The sequence below is a fragment of the Mustela nigripes genome, chromosome 2 (assembly GCF_022355385.1).
Source record: "Mustela nigripes isolate SB6536 chromosome 2, MUSNIG.SB6536, whole genome shotgun sequence".
Classification (NCBI taxonomy): domain Eukaryota; kingdom Metazoa; phylum Chordata; class Mammalia; order Carnivora; family Mustelidae; genus Mustela; species Mustela nigripes.
This window is the reverse complement of record NC_081558.1, coordinates 17239711-17255532: the sequence shown is the minus strand read 5'-3', so window position 1 is coordinate 17255532 and position 15822 is coordinate 17239711. Positions and strand designations below refer to the sequence as shown.

The 15822-nt window shown below is 60.3% G+C and overlaps 1 protein-coding gene across 1 annotated transcript in view; it reads left to right on the top strand.

Moving 5' to 3' along the window:
* SCAP (SREBF chaperone) overlaps positions 1 to 15797 on the top strand; it is a 71665-nt gene extending 55868 nt beyond the window's left edge. Inside the window, exons 4-23 of the mRNA XM_059389600.1 lie at positions 3179 to 3336; positions 4139 to 4359; positions 4527 to 4632; positions 5311 to 5483; positions 5884 to 6010; positions 7473 to 7585; positions 8553 to 8647; positions 9833 to 9931; positions 10069 to 10287; positions 11084 to 11460; positions 11961 to 12149; positions 12229 to 12430; positions 12517 to 12632; positions 12767 to 13286; positions 13381 to 13466; positions 14354 to 14436; positions 14554 to 14720; positions 14881 to 14961; positions 15153 to 15359; positions 15442 to 15797. Coding sequence (XP_059245583.1) covers positions 3179 to 3336; positions 4139 to 4359; positions 4527 to 4632; positions 5311 to 5483; positions 5884 to 6010; positions 7473 to 7585; positions 8553 to 8647; positions 9833 to 9931; positions 10069 to 10287; positions 11084 to 11460; positions 11961 to 12149; positions 12229 to 12430; positions 12517 to 12632; positions 12767 to 13286; positions 13381 to 13466; positions 14354 to 14436; positions 14554 to 14720; positions 14881 to 14961; positions 15153 to 15359; positions 15442 to 15687 — 3585 coding nt within the window. The 3' untranslated portion in view covers positions 15688 to 15797. The remainder of the gene's footprint in view (positions 1 to 3178; positions 3337 to 4138; positions 4360 to 4526; positions 4633 to 5310; positions 5484 to 5883; positions 6011 to 7472; positions 7586 to 8552; positions 8648 to 9832; positions 9932 to 10068; positions 10288 to 11083; positions 11461 to 11960; positions 12150 to 12228; positions 12431 to 12516; positions 12633 to 12766; positions 13287 to 13380; positions 13467 to 14353; positions 14437 to 14553; positions 14721 to 14880; positions 14962 to 15152; positions 15360 to 15441) is intronic.
* The last annotated feature ends 25 nt before the right edge of the window (positions 15798 to 15822 follow it).

The window sequence follows — 15822 nt, the reverse complement described above, 5'->3', positions numbered from 1 at the left end:
CGCCCTCAAGGGTTACTTGTAACCTAATCTCAGAAATGACATCTCGTTACTTTCGCTGTCATCTGTTTGTCAGAAGCCAGTCACTGGGTGCTGCCCACTTGGGGTTGCACACGGACGTGAGCCCCGGGAGGTGGGGGTGGCTGGGGTCTCAGTAGAAGACTGCCTGCCGCAAGCTCCATCTAGTGGGGAGTCTGCGCTTTGTGCCTGTGGGCATCTGGATCCCTGCGCCCTTCCTCTTCTGTGGCCGCTGTTGGGGTATGGGTGGCTGCGTCTGTCTGCCTGTCTCTCACTTGACAGCACCCAGCATGGGGAGTGGTGGGCCCCTGGCCACGTCCCGCTGCGTTTTCAGTGCCTGCCGTCTTACTTGCCAGCTGCTGCTCCCTGCATTGCCTGTGTAGGCGGATCTCAGGTGCAGCAAGCTCAAGATGCCGGGGATGCAGCCCTCAGGCAGGAGCCGCTGGGCAGGTGTGTAACACCTGAGCTCTCTAGTCCCTTAGGTGGGGTGACTCAGCTAAGACTTGTTACCGCAGAGGTCGTTTGGCCGGTAACACCCTTTGTTGGTTGCTTTCCCTCCCTGTGGCTTGTGCTTTTCCCCTCTCTGTGCTTTCTGCACACCCCGAATAAACCACCCGTCTTGGGCTCTGCTCCTCGGGAACCCAGACTGAGACAGTGGATGACAAGAGTCAGGCCCATGCCTATTGAATAAACCATGGTAAGGGAATTTTGATGCCCAGAAGAGGGGGCTTGAAGGGTGCCAGTGTTGGGTGGCAAGTTTGTTACAATCCTATTAAATGAGGACCAAGACCTTGGAAAAGTTGCAAAGACGTAAAATAGCTGCTTGGGAAGTTCACTGGGAAATCAGGGAGGGTGAGTCAGGAGCCCTTCAGCAGAGGGAGGCCCAGCCAAGGCCAGGGGGCAGGGCAGTGCTGTAGGACTCAGCCATTCCCTGGGGCTGCCGTTGGGGCTTGCCGGCAGGGCTTGCCAACCGACGAGTGCTGGGTCTACCCAGCCCTGGTGGAAGGACAACAGAGAAAGAGACGTCTAAGGCAAAGGCTTACATGTTCCTATGAAAATCTGATGAAAGCCGTGGATCCCTCTCCCCTAAAAATGATGATGATAGTCATAACATGTACACTTTGAAGCAGAAACTTTTTTTAAAAAAAATTGGTGCTCCCAGAACTTCTAGAGCTGTCCGTAGGACCCAGGAGAGGGCTCTGGTTCTGAGTCATGTTGCACTTGTAGAGATGGTAGTGTGAGTGGTCCTGGCTGGGATGAAGGGGGCTGGGGAGGAAGTTGAGGGCCTAAGGGTGGAGGTGGAGGGCCCGAGAAGGGCACTGGGCAGAGGAGGTGGCGTGTGTGACACAGCCTTGTGGCCAGTGGGCACAAACCAGGGCTGGAGGCTCTGCGGTGCTGGGCCATCTCTGGGTGACCTGCCGTGTTCTTCACAGGGTTTGGGGATGATTGCCCTGGGGCGGGTCTCCTTGTAGAGCTGTTTGATTTCAGATGGCTCCTCCCCCACTCAGGCCTGTGGGGGGAGTTGAGCGGAGGAGCTGCTGGCAGCCAGCTCCCTCCAGAGTCCTCTGTGCCTCTGAGCAGCTTCTAGCAGGCCAGGTCCTGTGCAAAAGACAAGCAGGTGAGGCCTTCTGTCCGCGGCGCCTTTGTGAGGGCGTCCTGAACGGAAACTTCACAGAGGCACAGGTGGTTGCCTTGGGTTGTTCCTTGACACTCAGGAGGCCGGAACTTGCCGCTTGCCTTCAGCATCCTGACCTTGCTTGTGCGATGAACTGTCTGGGCGTCATCGAGCGTCTGAGTGGCCTTTCTTCATGTCCTCCCTTGCTCTTGGGCGTCCCTGATTGCGGCACTGCCATGCGTCATGGCTGCTGGGCTGTCTTGCCCTGCCTCCACCTGGATGATGCCATAACTCCAGAGGCTTCCAGAGCGTGACTTCCACCTCGTCGCTTCCTCTCAAAGACAGCCGGGGGCTATTCTTTGTCAGCGGGTTAGAATCCGCAACCACTCAGGCAGGCGCCCTCCCAGCCTCCCCTTGTTCTGGCTGGGACTTCTGGTCGCACCTGGCAGGACTCCCGCGTGCTGTCCAGACTGGCTGTGCGCTCAGAGGCGCTCCCCGTCCCTCTCCTGCCAGGCCTTCCCCACCTCACGGCTCCACGCCATTTCTCCCTGGGCCGGCTAATCCAGTACCTCATTTTGGGGGTGCTCCATGACCTCTGTGTCACTGGGAATTACTCAGACGTGCCTGTTACATGTCTGAACGCTTCAGTCAGGGACCTGTTGTTAGTTCTTCCAGGGCTGCCGGCCGGTTCTAGTGAGAGAAGGGTGTGGCGCTGAGTGAGGAGACGCGGGCTTGGGCCCTTGTAACACCTGCACCAGTCCTGAGAGCCTGGGGAGTCCCCTTGCTTCTCACAGGACTGTCGGGGGGCGGGGGTGGTGGCAGTGAAAAGCTGTGCCAGAACTGTTTATTGGTAAGATTTCCGTGAATACGTAATCTCTGCATGTGCTGTTTGGATGCATGTGTGTGTCTGTGGGTCCATGTGGTGGGAGGCGTGTGTGTGTGCGTGCGTGTTCTCGATGCTGTGGGGTGAATGTTGGTCACATCCTTTCACAGTGAGGAAACTGGAATCCAGAAAAATACATGTTCCCGAGGCCGTACGGTTGGAGAGCTGGGATTTAAAATTGGGTCTTTGGATCTTTAAAATCCACTGACATGCAAGTGATGGGGTCAGTAAGACAGGCCGCACCCTGTTGGGAGCTTAGGGTGGCAGCAGACCCATCCCATAGAGGGAAGGGCTGTAAGTGCTTTAGGCTTCATGAGTCACAGTCTCTGTGCTGAACACTCACCGGAGTCATGGTTGTGTGACAGCAGCCGGGGACAGCACAGAGTGGGGTGGGCACAGCTGTGTTCCAGGAAAATCGTATTCAGAGAAGCAGGTGTTGGGCTTGACCACGCTTGTAGCCATGGTCTGCTGACCCCTGGTCTATTGGGAAGTGAGAAGGGAAGTGGTCCATAGATGGTAAAGAGCCCCTCGGGGACACCTTCATTTCTGAAGTCCCGTCCTTCGGGCCTCACATGGTTGGCCCATCGTAGATGCTCAGTACAGCCTTCCCGAGCATGGGCCAGTGCCGAGCTGACCTTTCTGCCCTTCCCCCGTTTCTTCCGCAGTATGTGGGTGCCCCCGTGGCTTACATCCAGCAGATATTTGTGAAGTCCTCGGTGTCTCCCTGGCACAAGAACCTCCTGGCAGTGGATGTGTTTCGCTCCCCTCTGTCACGTGCATTCCAGCTGGTGGAAGAGATCCGGAACCACGTGCTGAGAGACAGGTAACCCTCTCGGAGACCACAGCCTCCCTGAACTCCTTCCGCACCGCAGGAGGGGTGGGTGCCGGCCTCTCTCTAACCACAGAGCCAGCCAGCTTGGCGGAAACTGAACAGGCAAGCAGAGCCGCGGGGTCGCCAGCTTTGCATTTCTCAGCATCCTGCCGGGTCCCCATGGCCACACACCCCTGGACCTCTGCGGAGGGCACAGTTTTGTCCTCAGGTCTCAGATGGAGTAGGTGTCATCAGTGCTGACCCTGTGCCGGGCTTGCCTCACACCTCAGCTGGCTTGCTGCCTGGCGCCCCTGAGGCGTGGACGTGGTGGTGGTCGGGCTGAGAAGAGGCACCCCCCGCACCCCCAAAGCAACGGATTGCTTCTGAGGCCCCATGGGTGGTGCCACCCAGCCCCCCGGTCTCTGGGGTGTGCTGGCTTCACAGGCTGCCTCCCCTCTGGGATTTTAGTTAGCTAAGGGCTTTGGCACACATTTTGGTGACTGAAATGAAGCCCCTCATTTTTGCCCTGGCTGCCCACTGAATTGCCTGAGGTGTCTTAGTGTGTGAGAGGTTGTATCCGCTCTCAGAACGCACTTCTCAGAGAGGCTTGGGGCCTCACGTGTACTGTGAAGGTCCATCAACCACATGGTTTGGTTGTTGACCACCTGGAAGAACCCCCCCCCCCACCCCCCGCCCTGCAGCTGTCCTAATCCTTAGGCATCTGGGAACCTGAGATCAGGAGCCCCCTGTCAGTGCAGTGCGCCTGCCTTGTGTTCACGGACACAGCAGGTGCCTTGTGCTCTCTCCTGCACAGTTCCGGGACCAGGGGCCTGGAGGAGGTGTGCCTGCAGGTGACCGACCTGCTTCCAGGCCTCAGGAAGCTCCGGAACCTACTTCCGGAGCATGGATGCCTGCTGCTGTCCCCTGGGAACTTCTGGCAGAATGACCGGGAACGCTTCCATGCTGATCCTGACATCATTGGGACCATCCACCAGCACGAGCCCAAAACCCTACAGACTTCAGCCACGCTCAAAGGTACCTCCAGGGCAGGTTGCCTAGGTTGGTCACCATGTCCTCTGTGATGGGCGCTCTGGCAGATCAGGGGTTACCCCATGTTTTTCGGGGTGGGGGTAGGGAGGGGTCCTTGACAGCCCTACAGTGGCTGTCTTCCTATGTCAGTACCTGATGCTTTCTGTCTGCAGACTTGCTGTTCGGTGTTCCTGGGAAGTACAGCGGGGTGGGCCTCTACACCAGGAAGAGGATGGTCTCATACACCATCACCCTGGTCTTCAGGCGCTACCATGCCAAGTAAGGCTGGCGGCGCTTGGGGCTCCTGGCTGGGCTGTGGAATGGCATGAGGCTTTGAGTAGTCCCTGCTCTGGTTTAGGGTGTCCAGAATGCCCCCCGGAACTTGCAGTTTTTAAGCATCCTGTTGAAATGTTTATCTCCCTTAGACTGAAGGAGGCTGTGTTTCCACATTTGAGCAGGGATGACCTGACTCCTGGTTAAGAATAAGGAACTAACTATACATTGGATAATTGAATTAAAAAATAAAGAAAAAGAAGAAGGGACTAAGGCAAATTCATTGTCCTGGTGCTTCCACTCTGGTAGGAGTCCCTAGCTGGTGACTCCTGAGCCCGATGTGGCCTCAGGCCTTCCTAGCAGAGTGCTGCAGGCAGCTCCCTACCCAGGGAGAGAACACTGGAGATGCCTCCAGTCGATTGGCTGTCTGGGCCTTGGGCACTTAGAGTGCTATGAGAGGTCAGGAAAGGAGTGTTCAGGAAGGAGCTGGAGGAGCTCCTGAGATAGCTTTGTCATTCTTCCAAGGCTGCTTGGAGACTGTGGGGAAGCTCAGACACCACAGAGCCTCCAGCATGGGGAGGAGGGCAGCCCTGATGGGCCTTCCTGCCAGGGAGGGTCTCTTCCCCTGGCCCAAGAGGGACAGTCTGCCCCCTCACTCCTCCCCGCCCCCCTGCCCACGAGCAGGTTCCTGGGCAGCCTGCGGGCCCGCCTGATGCTGCTGCACCCCAGCCCCAACTGCAGCCTGCGGGCGGAGAGCCTGGTCCACGTGCACTTCAAGGAGGAGATTGGCATCGCCGAACTCATCCCCCTCGTGACCACCTACATCATCTTGTTTGCCTACATCTACTTCTCCACACGTAGGTGCACAGCGCCGAGGCGGGGGGCTTTCTCCAAGCTAAGCGGGCATTCCAGGCTACCTGCTTCCCTGCTCTGAAGGTGGCTTGGCAGAGAGGTCACCCATGCCCGGCGATCACAAACGCCAGGGCTTCCTCCTCTGGTGGAGTCTCAGGCTTGGGTGGTTCTGGGCCTTCTCTGGCTTCTCAGGAAAAGACCCTTCCTGGGTTAGGGCTCCCAAGACACACCATTTCTCTGAGACTGGGAAGTATGTGTGGCTGTTCTTTTCTTGGATTAAACTAGGGGCCTCCGCTTCCTCAGAGGTCAGGCACACTCTGCTCCTAGGAGATAAGTCCAGACGGGCCCCGGGTGGGTCAGGGTCTGGGGTAAACGCTGCCCTGAGGTGTCTTCTCTGCCTTCCAGGCAAGATCGACATGGTCAAGTCCAAGTGGGGGCTGGCCCTGGCTGCTGTGGTCACAGTGCTCAGCTCGCTGCTTATGTCCGTGGGGCTCTGCACACTCTTCGGCCTGACACCCACCCTCAATGGCGGGTAGGTCCCCACCGGGTTCCCCTGAGCTTCAGGCCAGAGAGCCTCCAGGCTTGCCCAGGACTGGATGCTTGCTGTTCCCCCAGATCTTTACGTAGTTATCTTGACATTGAAGAGATATATTTTTTTACCTTTGACTCACTTGGCTTGTATTTACACTCATGTATGTATAGTGTATCTATATATACATATAACACATATGCAGGTATGGCCGTGTATGTGGGGCAGGTATTCATATATGTGTATATAAGTGTGTTTTTGCATGTGTGTGTGTAAGCGATGTGGACGTGTGTGTTCAGTATATATCCACATGCATACCGCTCTGTATTGGTTTAGGGCACAGATGGGTAGGAGGTTAAGAAAGGTACATTTCTTCCCTTTTTCACTACTAAAACATTCAATTACTAACAAAATAGGTCATTTCAGAGTTTTTTTTTTTTTTTAAGATTTTATTTATTTATTTTGATAGACAGAAATCACAGGTAGGCAGAGAGGCAGGCAGAGAGAGAGGAAGGGAAGCAGGCTCCCCGCCGAGCAGAGAGCCCGATGCGGGGCTCAATCCCAAGACCCTGAGATCATGACCTGAGCCAAAGCCAGAGGCTTTAACCCACTGAGCCACCCAGGCGCCCCCATTTCAGAGTTTTTAAAAGATACAAGCACAGTCTAATTTGCCACCTTTCCATTGACCTGTGCTTTCTCTTGCCATTTCTCTCCAGCTCTGGGGCTGGAAGCCCTGTTCCGTGTTTGTCTTAGGTCTTTAGGCTCCCCCGGCCCCTGCCCATCCTTTAGTGGCCGCTGACTGCCTGGCTCCTCACTTACTGGGGCTGCTCAGGCTGGTTGTGGGCGCAGCGATACTGTGCTTTCTGTTACTTCCCTTGCTCGTGGAACACTTGCTGCCTTTTCTGAACCTGGTGGGGCTGACACCCCATCCCCCGTGGCTGCTGTACCCTCCTCAGAGCCCTGGGTTCCATGGCCCCACAGCAGGGGTCCCGGCGGGTACACCTCAGCTGGGGTGACCTGTCCCTCACAGTTCTCACCAGTAGTCTGAGCCTCAGCTCCCAGAGAACAGGTAGTTCTCCAGATAGCTTCTGCAGAGGTGACGAGGGCCTGGCTGTGGTGCTGCCAAGGGCTCCCCGCCCTTTGCTCTGGAAGTCCGGTGTGGGAGAGACAGGGAGAGCGGTGCTCTGGCAGCCACTGTGTGCTGTGTAGATTTAGACCAGGATGCTTGCTGATGCCCGGCCGGGCTTCCAAGCCTGCCTGAAAGCTGAGGGCTGTGCAGGCAGAGGGCCTGTGTAGTGCGGCAGAGGGGGCTGGGGCTTGTGCCCTGTGCTTCTGGAAGTCACTCAGCAGCCTCCCGCTAGAGGCTGCAAACCCCACAGCCTTCCCAGGGCCCAAGCCTATGGAGGAGCAGCACGTGCTGGGGCCTCCTCAGCATAGTCCTCACTCTCTCCCTCTCTGTCCCCAGCGAGATTTTCCCTTACCTTGTGGTGGTTATTGGGTTAGAGAACGTGTTGGTGCTCACCAAGTCTGTGGTCTCGACCCCAGTGGACCTGGAGGTGAAGCTGCGCATTGCCCAAGGTAACACGGCTGGCAGTGAAGGGGGCGCTGGGGGTGGGGGGCTTCTGTGCTGCGCTTCCTGCTGTGGAGGAGACAGGGGGCCCCACGGGTCGCCCTTGCTCTGACCTCCAGTATAACGTCGTGTGGACTGCCGGGCCCTGGGGGCTTGGTAGCATGTGCCCTGAGGAACCACGGAACTGCTAGACTGGACTTTGTGCTGGTTCATGTTTCAGTCAGAACACAGCAGGGCCCATGTGTGCCGTGGCCCTCTGTCCAGACTGGCACCCAGTGCTTCCTCTTCCTGCCTCACTCTGCCACACCAGGCGCAGGCTCCTGCGTCTGGTCACTGCAGAGACTGCCTCCACCGCTGCCACGAAAGGCCCTTGGGACTCGGTGCCAGGAGCTGGGGGTCAGGATTCTGAGGAAAGTGGGCAGAGAGCCTAGACCTGGAAGTCTAAACTCTTGCACTTCCTCTGCGGAACCCCCAGTCTGTGGGAACGGGGCCGAGGGCAGGCTGTTCGTTCATTCGAAGCCTTTGTGAGCTGCTGTGAGAGGCCAGGCCCTGCGCTAGATGGGGAGCTCTGAGGATGCGAGGGGACACGGCCCCTTACCCAGCAGGGGCTTGCTCGGGGGCAGGGGCTGGAGGAAGAACACAGCCAGCACTTGCATCGCTCGGGCCTTCCACCGGCTGTGGCTGTCACTTGCGGACCAGACAGTATAGTACATGGCTGTGCCAGAGTGGGCGGCACTCGGCTTTCCTCTCGGATTTGCTCATCTCCGCACCCTGCTTCTCCCTTCGTCTGATGGCGGCCGTAGCTCTTCTCGGTACTCTCCAGCCCCTTCCCTGCGGCAGCCGTGCAGTGCTGGCAGTACTGGAGCCTGGGCACTGGGAGAGTCCCGAGCACTGGGCCACTGTGGTGGAATGGCTGCCTCAGAAGGCTGGGCACCCTGCCGTGTGCTGGCCCCATGGCCCTGTTGTCCCCTGCAGGCCTAAGCAGTGAGAGCTGGTCCATCATGAAGAACATGGCCACGGAGCTGGGCATCATCCTCATTGGCTACTTCACCCTGGTGCCCGCCATCCAGGTAAGACCCCAAGGCCTGCCCGTGCGGGGGTACCCCTCAGCACGGACGCCCTGGCCTTGGGACCTCTGCTGCCCAGATGCCGTTCCATGCACACAGTGCTCCTGGCAGGCCTGGTTCAGAAGTTCTACCCAGTTCCAGTCAGACCTGTTTCTCATTTCTCAAGCAGAAGCCCTGTGCTGCACTGGCCCTCTCCTCCTTCCTGGGCTTAGCGCGGACCCACTTATGTAGCCTCCAGGCACAGACTACCCCCCACTATAGGAGGGCCACCACCCACTGCTCTGAGTGGCTCCTGTTCTTGGCCAAGTGCTCCCACCCAGCTGTGGGGCTGCGAGCAGGCGGAGGGGGACCTACGCCGAGTCGGAGCGCAGACTTGACTTGGGGGGTTGCAGGGAGGGAGCTGTGCAGCTTGTCCTCCCCGTCCGTCCCCCGGAGCTGGCAGGGCTGCTGAGTTGTGGTGTGAGCAGAGAACATAGGGTGACCGAGAGGGCATCTGCAGGACATAGTGCTGTCTTGGGACATTAGAGCTGCCAGAGCACTGTGTCACCATGAGCTGGGTCCTTTATCTTACCCCAGATGTGAGTGGAAGCTGTGGTGAAGGGCAGGGAAAGAAAACTGAAATCTGAGCAGATTCTGTGGACAGAACTTGGAGAGCAGAGGCACTACCCGTATTCCTTTCAGGGCAGAAATAATTCCCTCCTGCCCTCTCTCCCTCCGTTGGTACTGTGCAGTCACTGGCAAGGAAGCTTTCTGGGAATCCTGACATTGGGTCAGGCCTGGGCTCTGTGTACGCATTGGTCATAGAACTTAAGCAGGGCCAAAGAGTCTTTGAGGGAGGCCTTTTGGGGGAGCGGGATGCTGGGGCTCAGAGATTTTCAGGTTGGATCAGGCCTTCCTCTCTAGGGGGGTTGGAAGGTATAGGGAGAGCACCTACCCTTTCCACCTTCTTGGGGTGGTGGTGGGGGAGAGTGTCTCTGCTGCCGCCTGGTGGGGAGGGAGGGGGTTGCAGCTGGCACTGCCGCTTGTTCCTCGGCCACTCTGAGTCAGAACACAGCAGCATCTCTTTATCTCTTGGCTGGGCTCTGCCCGCCACTGCCATACAGATTCTGAGGTACTTGCAGGCAGGGAGCTGCTTCTCAGGGTCTGCGCCATGATGTCATCGTGTTCCCTCAACTGCTCTAATTCCAGGAGTTCTGTCTCTTCGCCGTTGTGGGCCTGGTGTCGGACTTCTTCCTTCAGATGCTGTTTTTCACCACTGTCCTTTCCATTGATATCCGCCGGATGGAGGTAGGAGTGTGCTGTGCCCTGCCCCACCTACCTTCCTGGCCATGCTCAGGGTGGCCCAGGGTGAGAGCGCTGCAGATCTCGGTCGTGGGCTGCCTCTGGACAGCAAGGTCGAGCCTTGACCACTGTGCCCCCCACAGCTAGCAGACCTGAACAAGCGGCTGCCCTCAGAGGCCTGCCTGCCCCCAGCAAAACCAGTGGGGCGGCCAGCACGCTTCGAGCGGCAGCTGGCTGTGCGGCCCTCCACACCCCACACCATCACGCTGCAACCGTCCTCCTTCCGAAACCTGCGGCTCCCCAAGAGGCTGCGTGTCATCTACTTCCTGGCCCGCACCCGCCTGGCGCAGCGCCTCATCATGGTACCTGCCACCCCCTGCCCCCCCACCGCCCTCTGAGGGCTGGCCCTCCGTTCCCTCTGGACTTCTGCGCTTTGCTTTGGGAGGTGGGGGGTGCTCCTCGGGCCCTCACGGCCCCAGGGAAGCTGCCCACCATACCCTCCTGCCCAGATCCTGGTGGCTTCGGAGGTGATAAGCCTATCTCTGAGAGCAGCAGTCCCGGGAGCATCGGGTAGAAGAGTCACCGTCTCCTTAGAGGGACTCAGGACAGGAGCCTGGTGGATGGGGTGCTCTGGGATGGAACAGTGCCCGGCGTCAGAAAATGCTGGCCAGACTCATTCACTTGTTGGGCTGCGTGGAAGGAGAGGAGCAGGGCTGGCTACTGGTCAGCAGTGGCGCTCCCATGGAGCTGCAGGGAGAAGGCTGAGGCCCTCTGAGGACTGGGGGACCCGTGGGCGTCTCTGAAGCAGGTCAGTTAGCCGGTCCCTCTCGCCGTGCTGACCATGGGAATGGTGCCTGCTTTCTGGCCCCAGCTATTAGATGGGGTTTGGGGAAGTTCTAAGGGCGCTCTTCGTATTTCTAGGGCAGGAAACCCAAACCTTGACCATGAAAAGGGGACTCGGTCCCTCCAATGACAGTTGGCCCAGGTGGTAGTGGGAGGACTTGGTGAGGCAGAAGGGAGGACAGGTTGGGACCTGGGTCTTCTCCCCACCCCCAGGCCTGAGGTCCCTGCGCTGTTTCCTTCTGGCATGAGGGCCAAGGCTGCTGGGGGTCAGGGCCACCCGGAGGTCCCTCTGAGCACCCATTGGCCCCCCTGCAGGCCGGCACTGTCGTCTGGATCGGCATCCTGGTGTACACAGACCCAGCAGGGCTGCGCACGTACCTCGCTGCCCAGGTGACAGAGCAGAGCCCGCTGGGCGACGGCGCCCTGACTCCCATGCCTGTGCCTAGTGGCGTACTGCCCGCCAGCCACGCCGACCCTGCTTTCTCCATCTTCCCACCTGATGCCCCTAAGCTACCTGAGAACCAGACGTTGCCTGGAGAGCCGCCTGAGGCTGGGGGCCCAGCAGAGGGCACCCCTGACAGCCCTGTCCCAGAGGTAACCTGGGGGCCTGAGGATGAGGAACTTTGGAGGACCCTCTCCTTCCGCCACTGGCCTACGCTCTTCAGCTACTACAACATCACACTGGCCAAGAGGTGAGTTGGGCTGTATCAGCTCATCGTCCCAGAGCATCCCTCCCCCCTCAGGCAGGAGACCCATTGCTTTGAATTTTGTGTTTCCTTTCCAATAAACACCCATAGGGTTGTGAGGTAGGAACCTATGCTCCAGGCAGTCACAACCCAAGACAATGGCCCTGGGTCTCACCCTGGGAACTCACAGGTTGCGGCCAGCCCCTCGGCTGGAATGACATCAACCCACCGGCCGTCACCCACTCTGTGCCCGGATGGGGGACAGAGGCGGCCCACATGCAGTGGTGGCTGAATGGGCACTGGGTGCCTATCACAGAGCAGGGCTTGGGGTGGGTGCTGGGCTGGGAAGGACTTGGCTCTGCCCCCCCCCCTTCCCTGCTGGGAAGCCTGTACCCAGAAGGTGGGCTTGGAGTGGAGCGTGTTGAGCCAGTCCTGGTGGGAAGGGGGAGGGGCCCTTTCACAGGCTCTGTGCTGACACCCCACCCCCACCCCCCGCGGGCTCCCAGGTACATTAGCCTGCTGCCTGTCATCCCGGTCACCCTGCGCCTGAACCCCAGGGAGGCCCTGGAGGGGCGGCATCCTCAGGACGGTCGCAGTGCCTGGCCCCCACAGCGGCAGGGCCCAGGGGCGCTCTGGGAGGCCGGCCCCAGGGCGCCCGGGGTGGTGCCGGCCCACGGCGACATCACCCTGTACAAGTAAGGCTCCCCAGGGAGGTGGTCGGCGGAGGGGGATGCAGGGGTGGGGGCGCACGTGACCACGCTCTCGCCCGCGCAGGGTGGCGGCGCTCGGCCTGGCGGCTGGCATGGTGCTCGTGCTGCTGCTGCTCTGCCTCTACCGCGTGCTCTGCCCGCGCAACTATGGGCAGCCCGGCAGCGGGCCTGGGCGGCGGCGGCGCGGAGAGCTGCCCTGCGACGACTACGGCTACGCGCCGCCCGAGACGGAGATCGTACCGCTGGTGCTGCGCGGGCACCTCATGGTGAGCTGGTGGGCGGGGGCGGGGTGGGCGGAGGCGGGGCCTGGGCGGGGACCACGTGCTGACACCCCTCCGCCCACTTCCGGCAGGACATCGAGTGTCTGGCTAGCGACGGCATGCTGCTGGTGAGCTGCTGCCTGGCCGGCCACGTGTGTGTGTGGGATGCGCAGACCGGGGACTGCCTCACACGCATTCCGCGACTGGGGTAGGTGCCTGCCCCCGCCCCCCCCCCCCCCCCCGCCCCCCCCCCGCCCCCCCCGGCCCCCCCCCGCCCCCACCCCACTCGGTCCTCATTCCATCTTCCCTCCATTCTCACTCCGTCCTCCTGGCCCGCGGCAGGCTGCGCCGCGACAGTGGCGTTGGCAGCGTGTTCGAGGCGCAGGAGAGCTGGGAACGGCTGTCGGACAGCGGGAAGGGGGGCCTGGAGGAGCCGGGGGACAGCCCTCCCCTGCGGCACCGGCCCCGGGGCCCCCAGCCGCCTGCCCTCTTCGGGGACCAGCCAGACCTCACCTGCCTGATTGACACCAACTTCTCTGCCCAGCCGAGGCTCTCGGAACCCACGCAGCCGGAGCCCCGGCACCGGGCGGGCTGCAGCCGTGCTCGCGAGGGTCCGGGCTACGACTTCAGCCGCCTGGTGCAGCGCGTGTACCAGGAGGACGGCCTGGCGCCCAGCCACTCGCCAGCCCTGCGCCCGGCCTCCCCTGGGCCCGGGTCGCCCCCGACCCCCGAGGACGAGGGGGCCTATCCAGAGAAGGGCTCCCCTTCCCTGGCTTGGGCCCCCAGCGCAGACGGCTCCATCTGGAGCCTGGAGCTGCAGGGCAGCCTTATCGTGGTGGGGCGGAGCAGCGGCCGCCTGGAGGTGGGCCGGGGCCAGGGGATGGAGGGATGGGGGAAGGGCAGTCCACTTAGGGTTTTAGGGTGCCGGCAGGTGCTCATGGCCTCTGGACCTGCAGGTGTGGGACGCCATTGAGGGCACACTGCGCTGCAGCAGCGAGGAGGTGTCCTCGGGCATCACGGCCCTCGTATTCCTGGACAAGAGGTGAGAGTGCTGCCCAGCCTGGCCAAGCCCCAGCTGTGCCCTTCCCGGTCCCTTCCCCAATGTGTCATTGATGGCCCTTCTCAGTACTCAGCCCCACACCTGTCAGCAGCAGGTACGCCACTACAGTGGGGGTGACAGCTGAAGTGCCAACAGCCTCCCCGCCAGCCTGGGCATGTTTTTCAGTTCCTCCACACTTGGAAATTCTTCCCTGCTCTGCTCGTTCTTTCCCGCCCCTGACCCCAGGGTGTCTGCCCAGCCCTCAGAGCTCCTGGTGACCGCCGGCTCTCCTCCTGGCCCTCCTGCTCCCCCTGCGCCCACCTTCGTAGGCTGTGGCCAACTGTGGCTTTCCGGTTCAGGCCTTGTAGGCAGGCCCTGCCTTGTGCTGGTGGGACCTCTGGGCAAATGTCTCTCTGCCTAGGAGTTCCTGGGCAGGGAAGAAATCCTGCTTTTTTGTGTGGAAAAAGGGAGTGCAGTGGGTGGTGCTTAGAGCAAAGCTGCTCTTCTTTGGTGAGACCACATGCCTCCTGCGGCTCCCACACAGTCCCCTTGGGGCCCATCTCCCTCCTCGGAAGCCCGCCCTTTAGCTTCAGGCTGTGAGGGCTTTAAACTGTCTCACCTGTTCTCCAGGTGCCACTTTACACGTCAGCTCATGTGCCCTCGTGACCACCCTGTGAGGCAGTAGTTGTCCCCATTTCACAGATAAACAGAGGCAGGGTAGAGTTGCAGCCTGGGTCCCCGGCTTCAGCATGTTTCCCAGCACCTGTGCTTGCCTCTCGGCCATGGTCCCTCCGGCCGCTCTCATATGCCCAGCGGAGCTGACCCGTCCGGTGGCCACAGGGCTCGGGTGTTCTGAGGGAGCGCCCCCAGCAGCCGGTCTTCTTTTCCAGGATTGTGGCTGCCCGGCTCAACGGTTCACTGGATTTCTTCTCCTTGGAGACCCACGCTGGCCTCAGCCCCCTGCAGTTCCGAGGTCAGAGGGCCTGTGCTGGGCACGTGTCTGCGGCCGGCGGTGGGCAGGGGTGCAGAGTGCGGGGGCTGCCTGCAGGGTGTTTCCTCAGAGATTGCATACTTGGGCCGCTGTCTGCAGGGACTCCAGGGCGGAGCAGTTCCCCCGCATCCCCTGTGTACAGCAGCAGTGACGCGGTAGCCTGTCGCCTCACCCACACCGTGCCCTGTGCGCACCAGAAACCCATTACAGCCCTGAAGGCCGCAGCTGGGCGACTCGTGACCGGGAGCCAGGACCACACGCTGAGAGTGAGGGTTGGCTCCGTCTTGTGGGGGCTGCGGTGGCCTAGCCTGGGATGGCGAGCTTTTGGGGTCAGCCAGGGAGAGGAGGTAGAGAAGGGATTTCCCGGCCAAAAATGGAACTGGGAAACCACCCGAGACCAGAACCTGATGCCCACCCCTGCCCCAGGTGTTCCGTCTGGAGGACTCGTGTTGCCTCTTCACCCTGCAGGGCCACTCAGGGGCCATCACAGCGGTGTACATTGACCAGGTGAGGGGGCCACGCGTCAGGTACTGGGTACCAAGCCATGGCCTTTGTTTGGACTTGGGACAGCTGGCCTCCAGAACCTTTGGGGAAGCAGAACGGGAGGGAACCCCCACTCCCCAGGGCACTGGGATACTCTCGTGGACAGAGGCATTCCCCCAGTGACCCAACCCCCACCCCCGCGCCTTTTCCCCTAGACCATGGTGCTGGCCAGTGGAGGACAAGATGGGGCCATCTGCCTGTGGGATGTGCTGACAGGCAGCCGGGTTAGCCACATGTTCGCTCACCGTGGGGATGTCACCTCCCTCACCTGTACCACCTCCTGTGTCATCAGTAGTGGCCTGGATGACCTCATCAGCATCTGGGACCGGAGTACCGGCATCAAGCTCTACTCCATTCAGCAGGTGGGCAGATCCGGGGCCACAGGACTCTTGGCATTTTAGGGAGGGATTCGAGGCACTAAGCTGATCCTGTCTTTGTCTCCAGGACCTGGGCTGTGGTGCAAGCTTGGGGGTCATCTCCGACAACTTGCTGGTGACTGGCGGCCAGGGCTGTGTCTCCTTCTGGGACCTAAACTACGGGGATCTGTTACAGACCGTCTACCTGGGGAAAAACAGTGAGGCCCAGCCCACTCGCCAGATCCTGGTGCTGGACAATGCCGCCATTGTCTGCAACTTTGGTAGCGAGCTCAGCCTCGTGTACGTGCCCTCCGTGCTGGAGAAGCTGGACTGAGCAGGGGTGGGAGCTGACGGTGCACAGCGGAGTCTTCCAGAAGCTGTCTCTGAACTGTCCTGTCCTGCCTCATGACTGTAATAATATTAAACTTTTTTTTTTTTTTTTAATCCCATCTGCTACGGATCCTTCGAG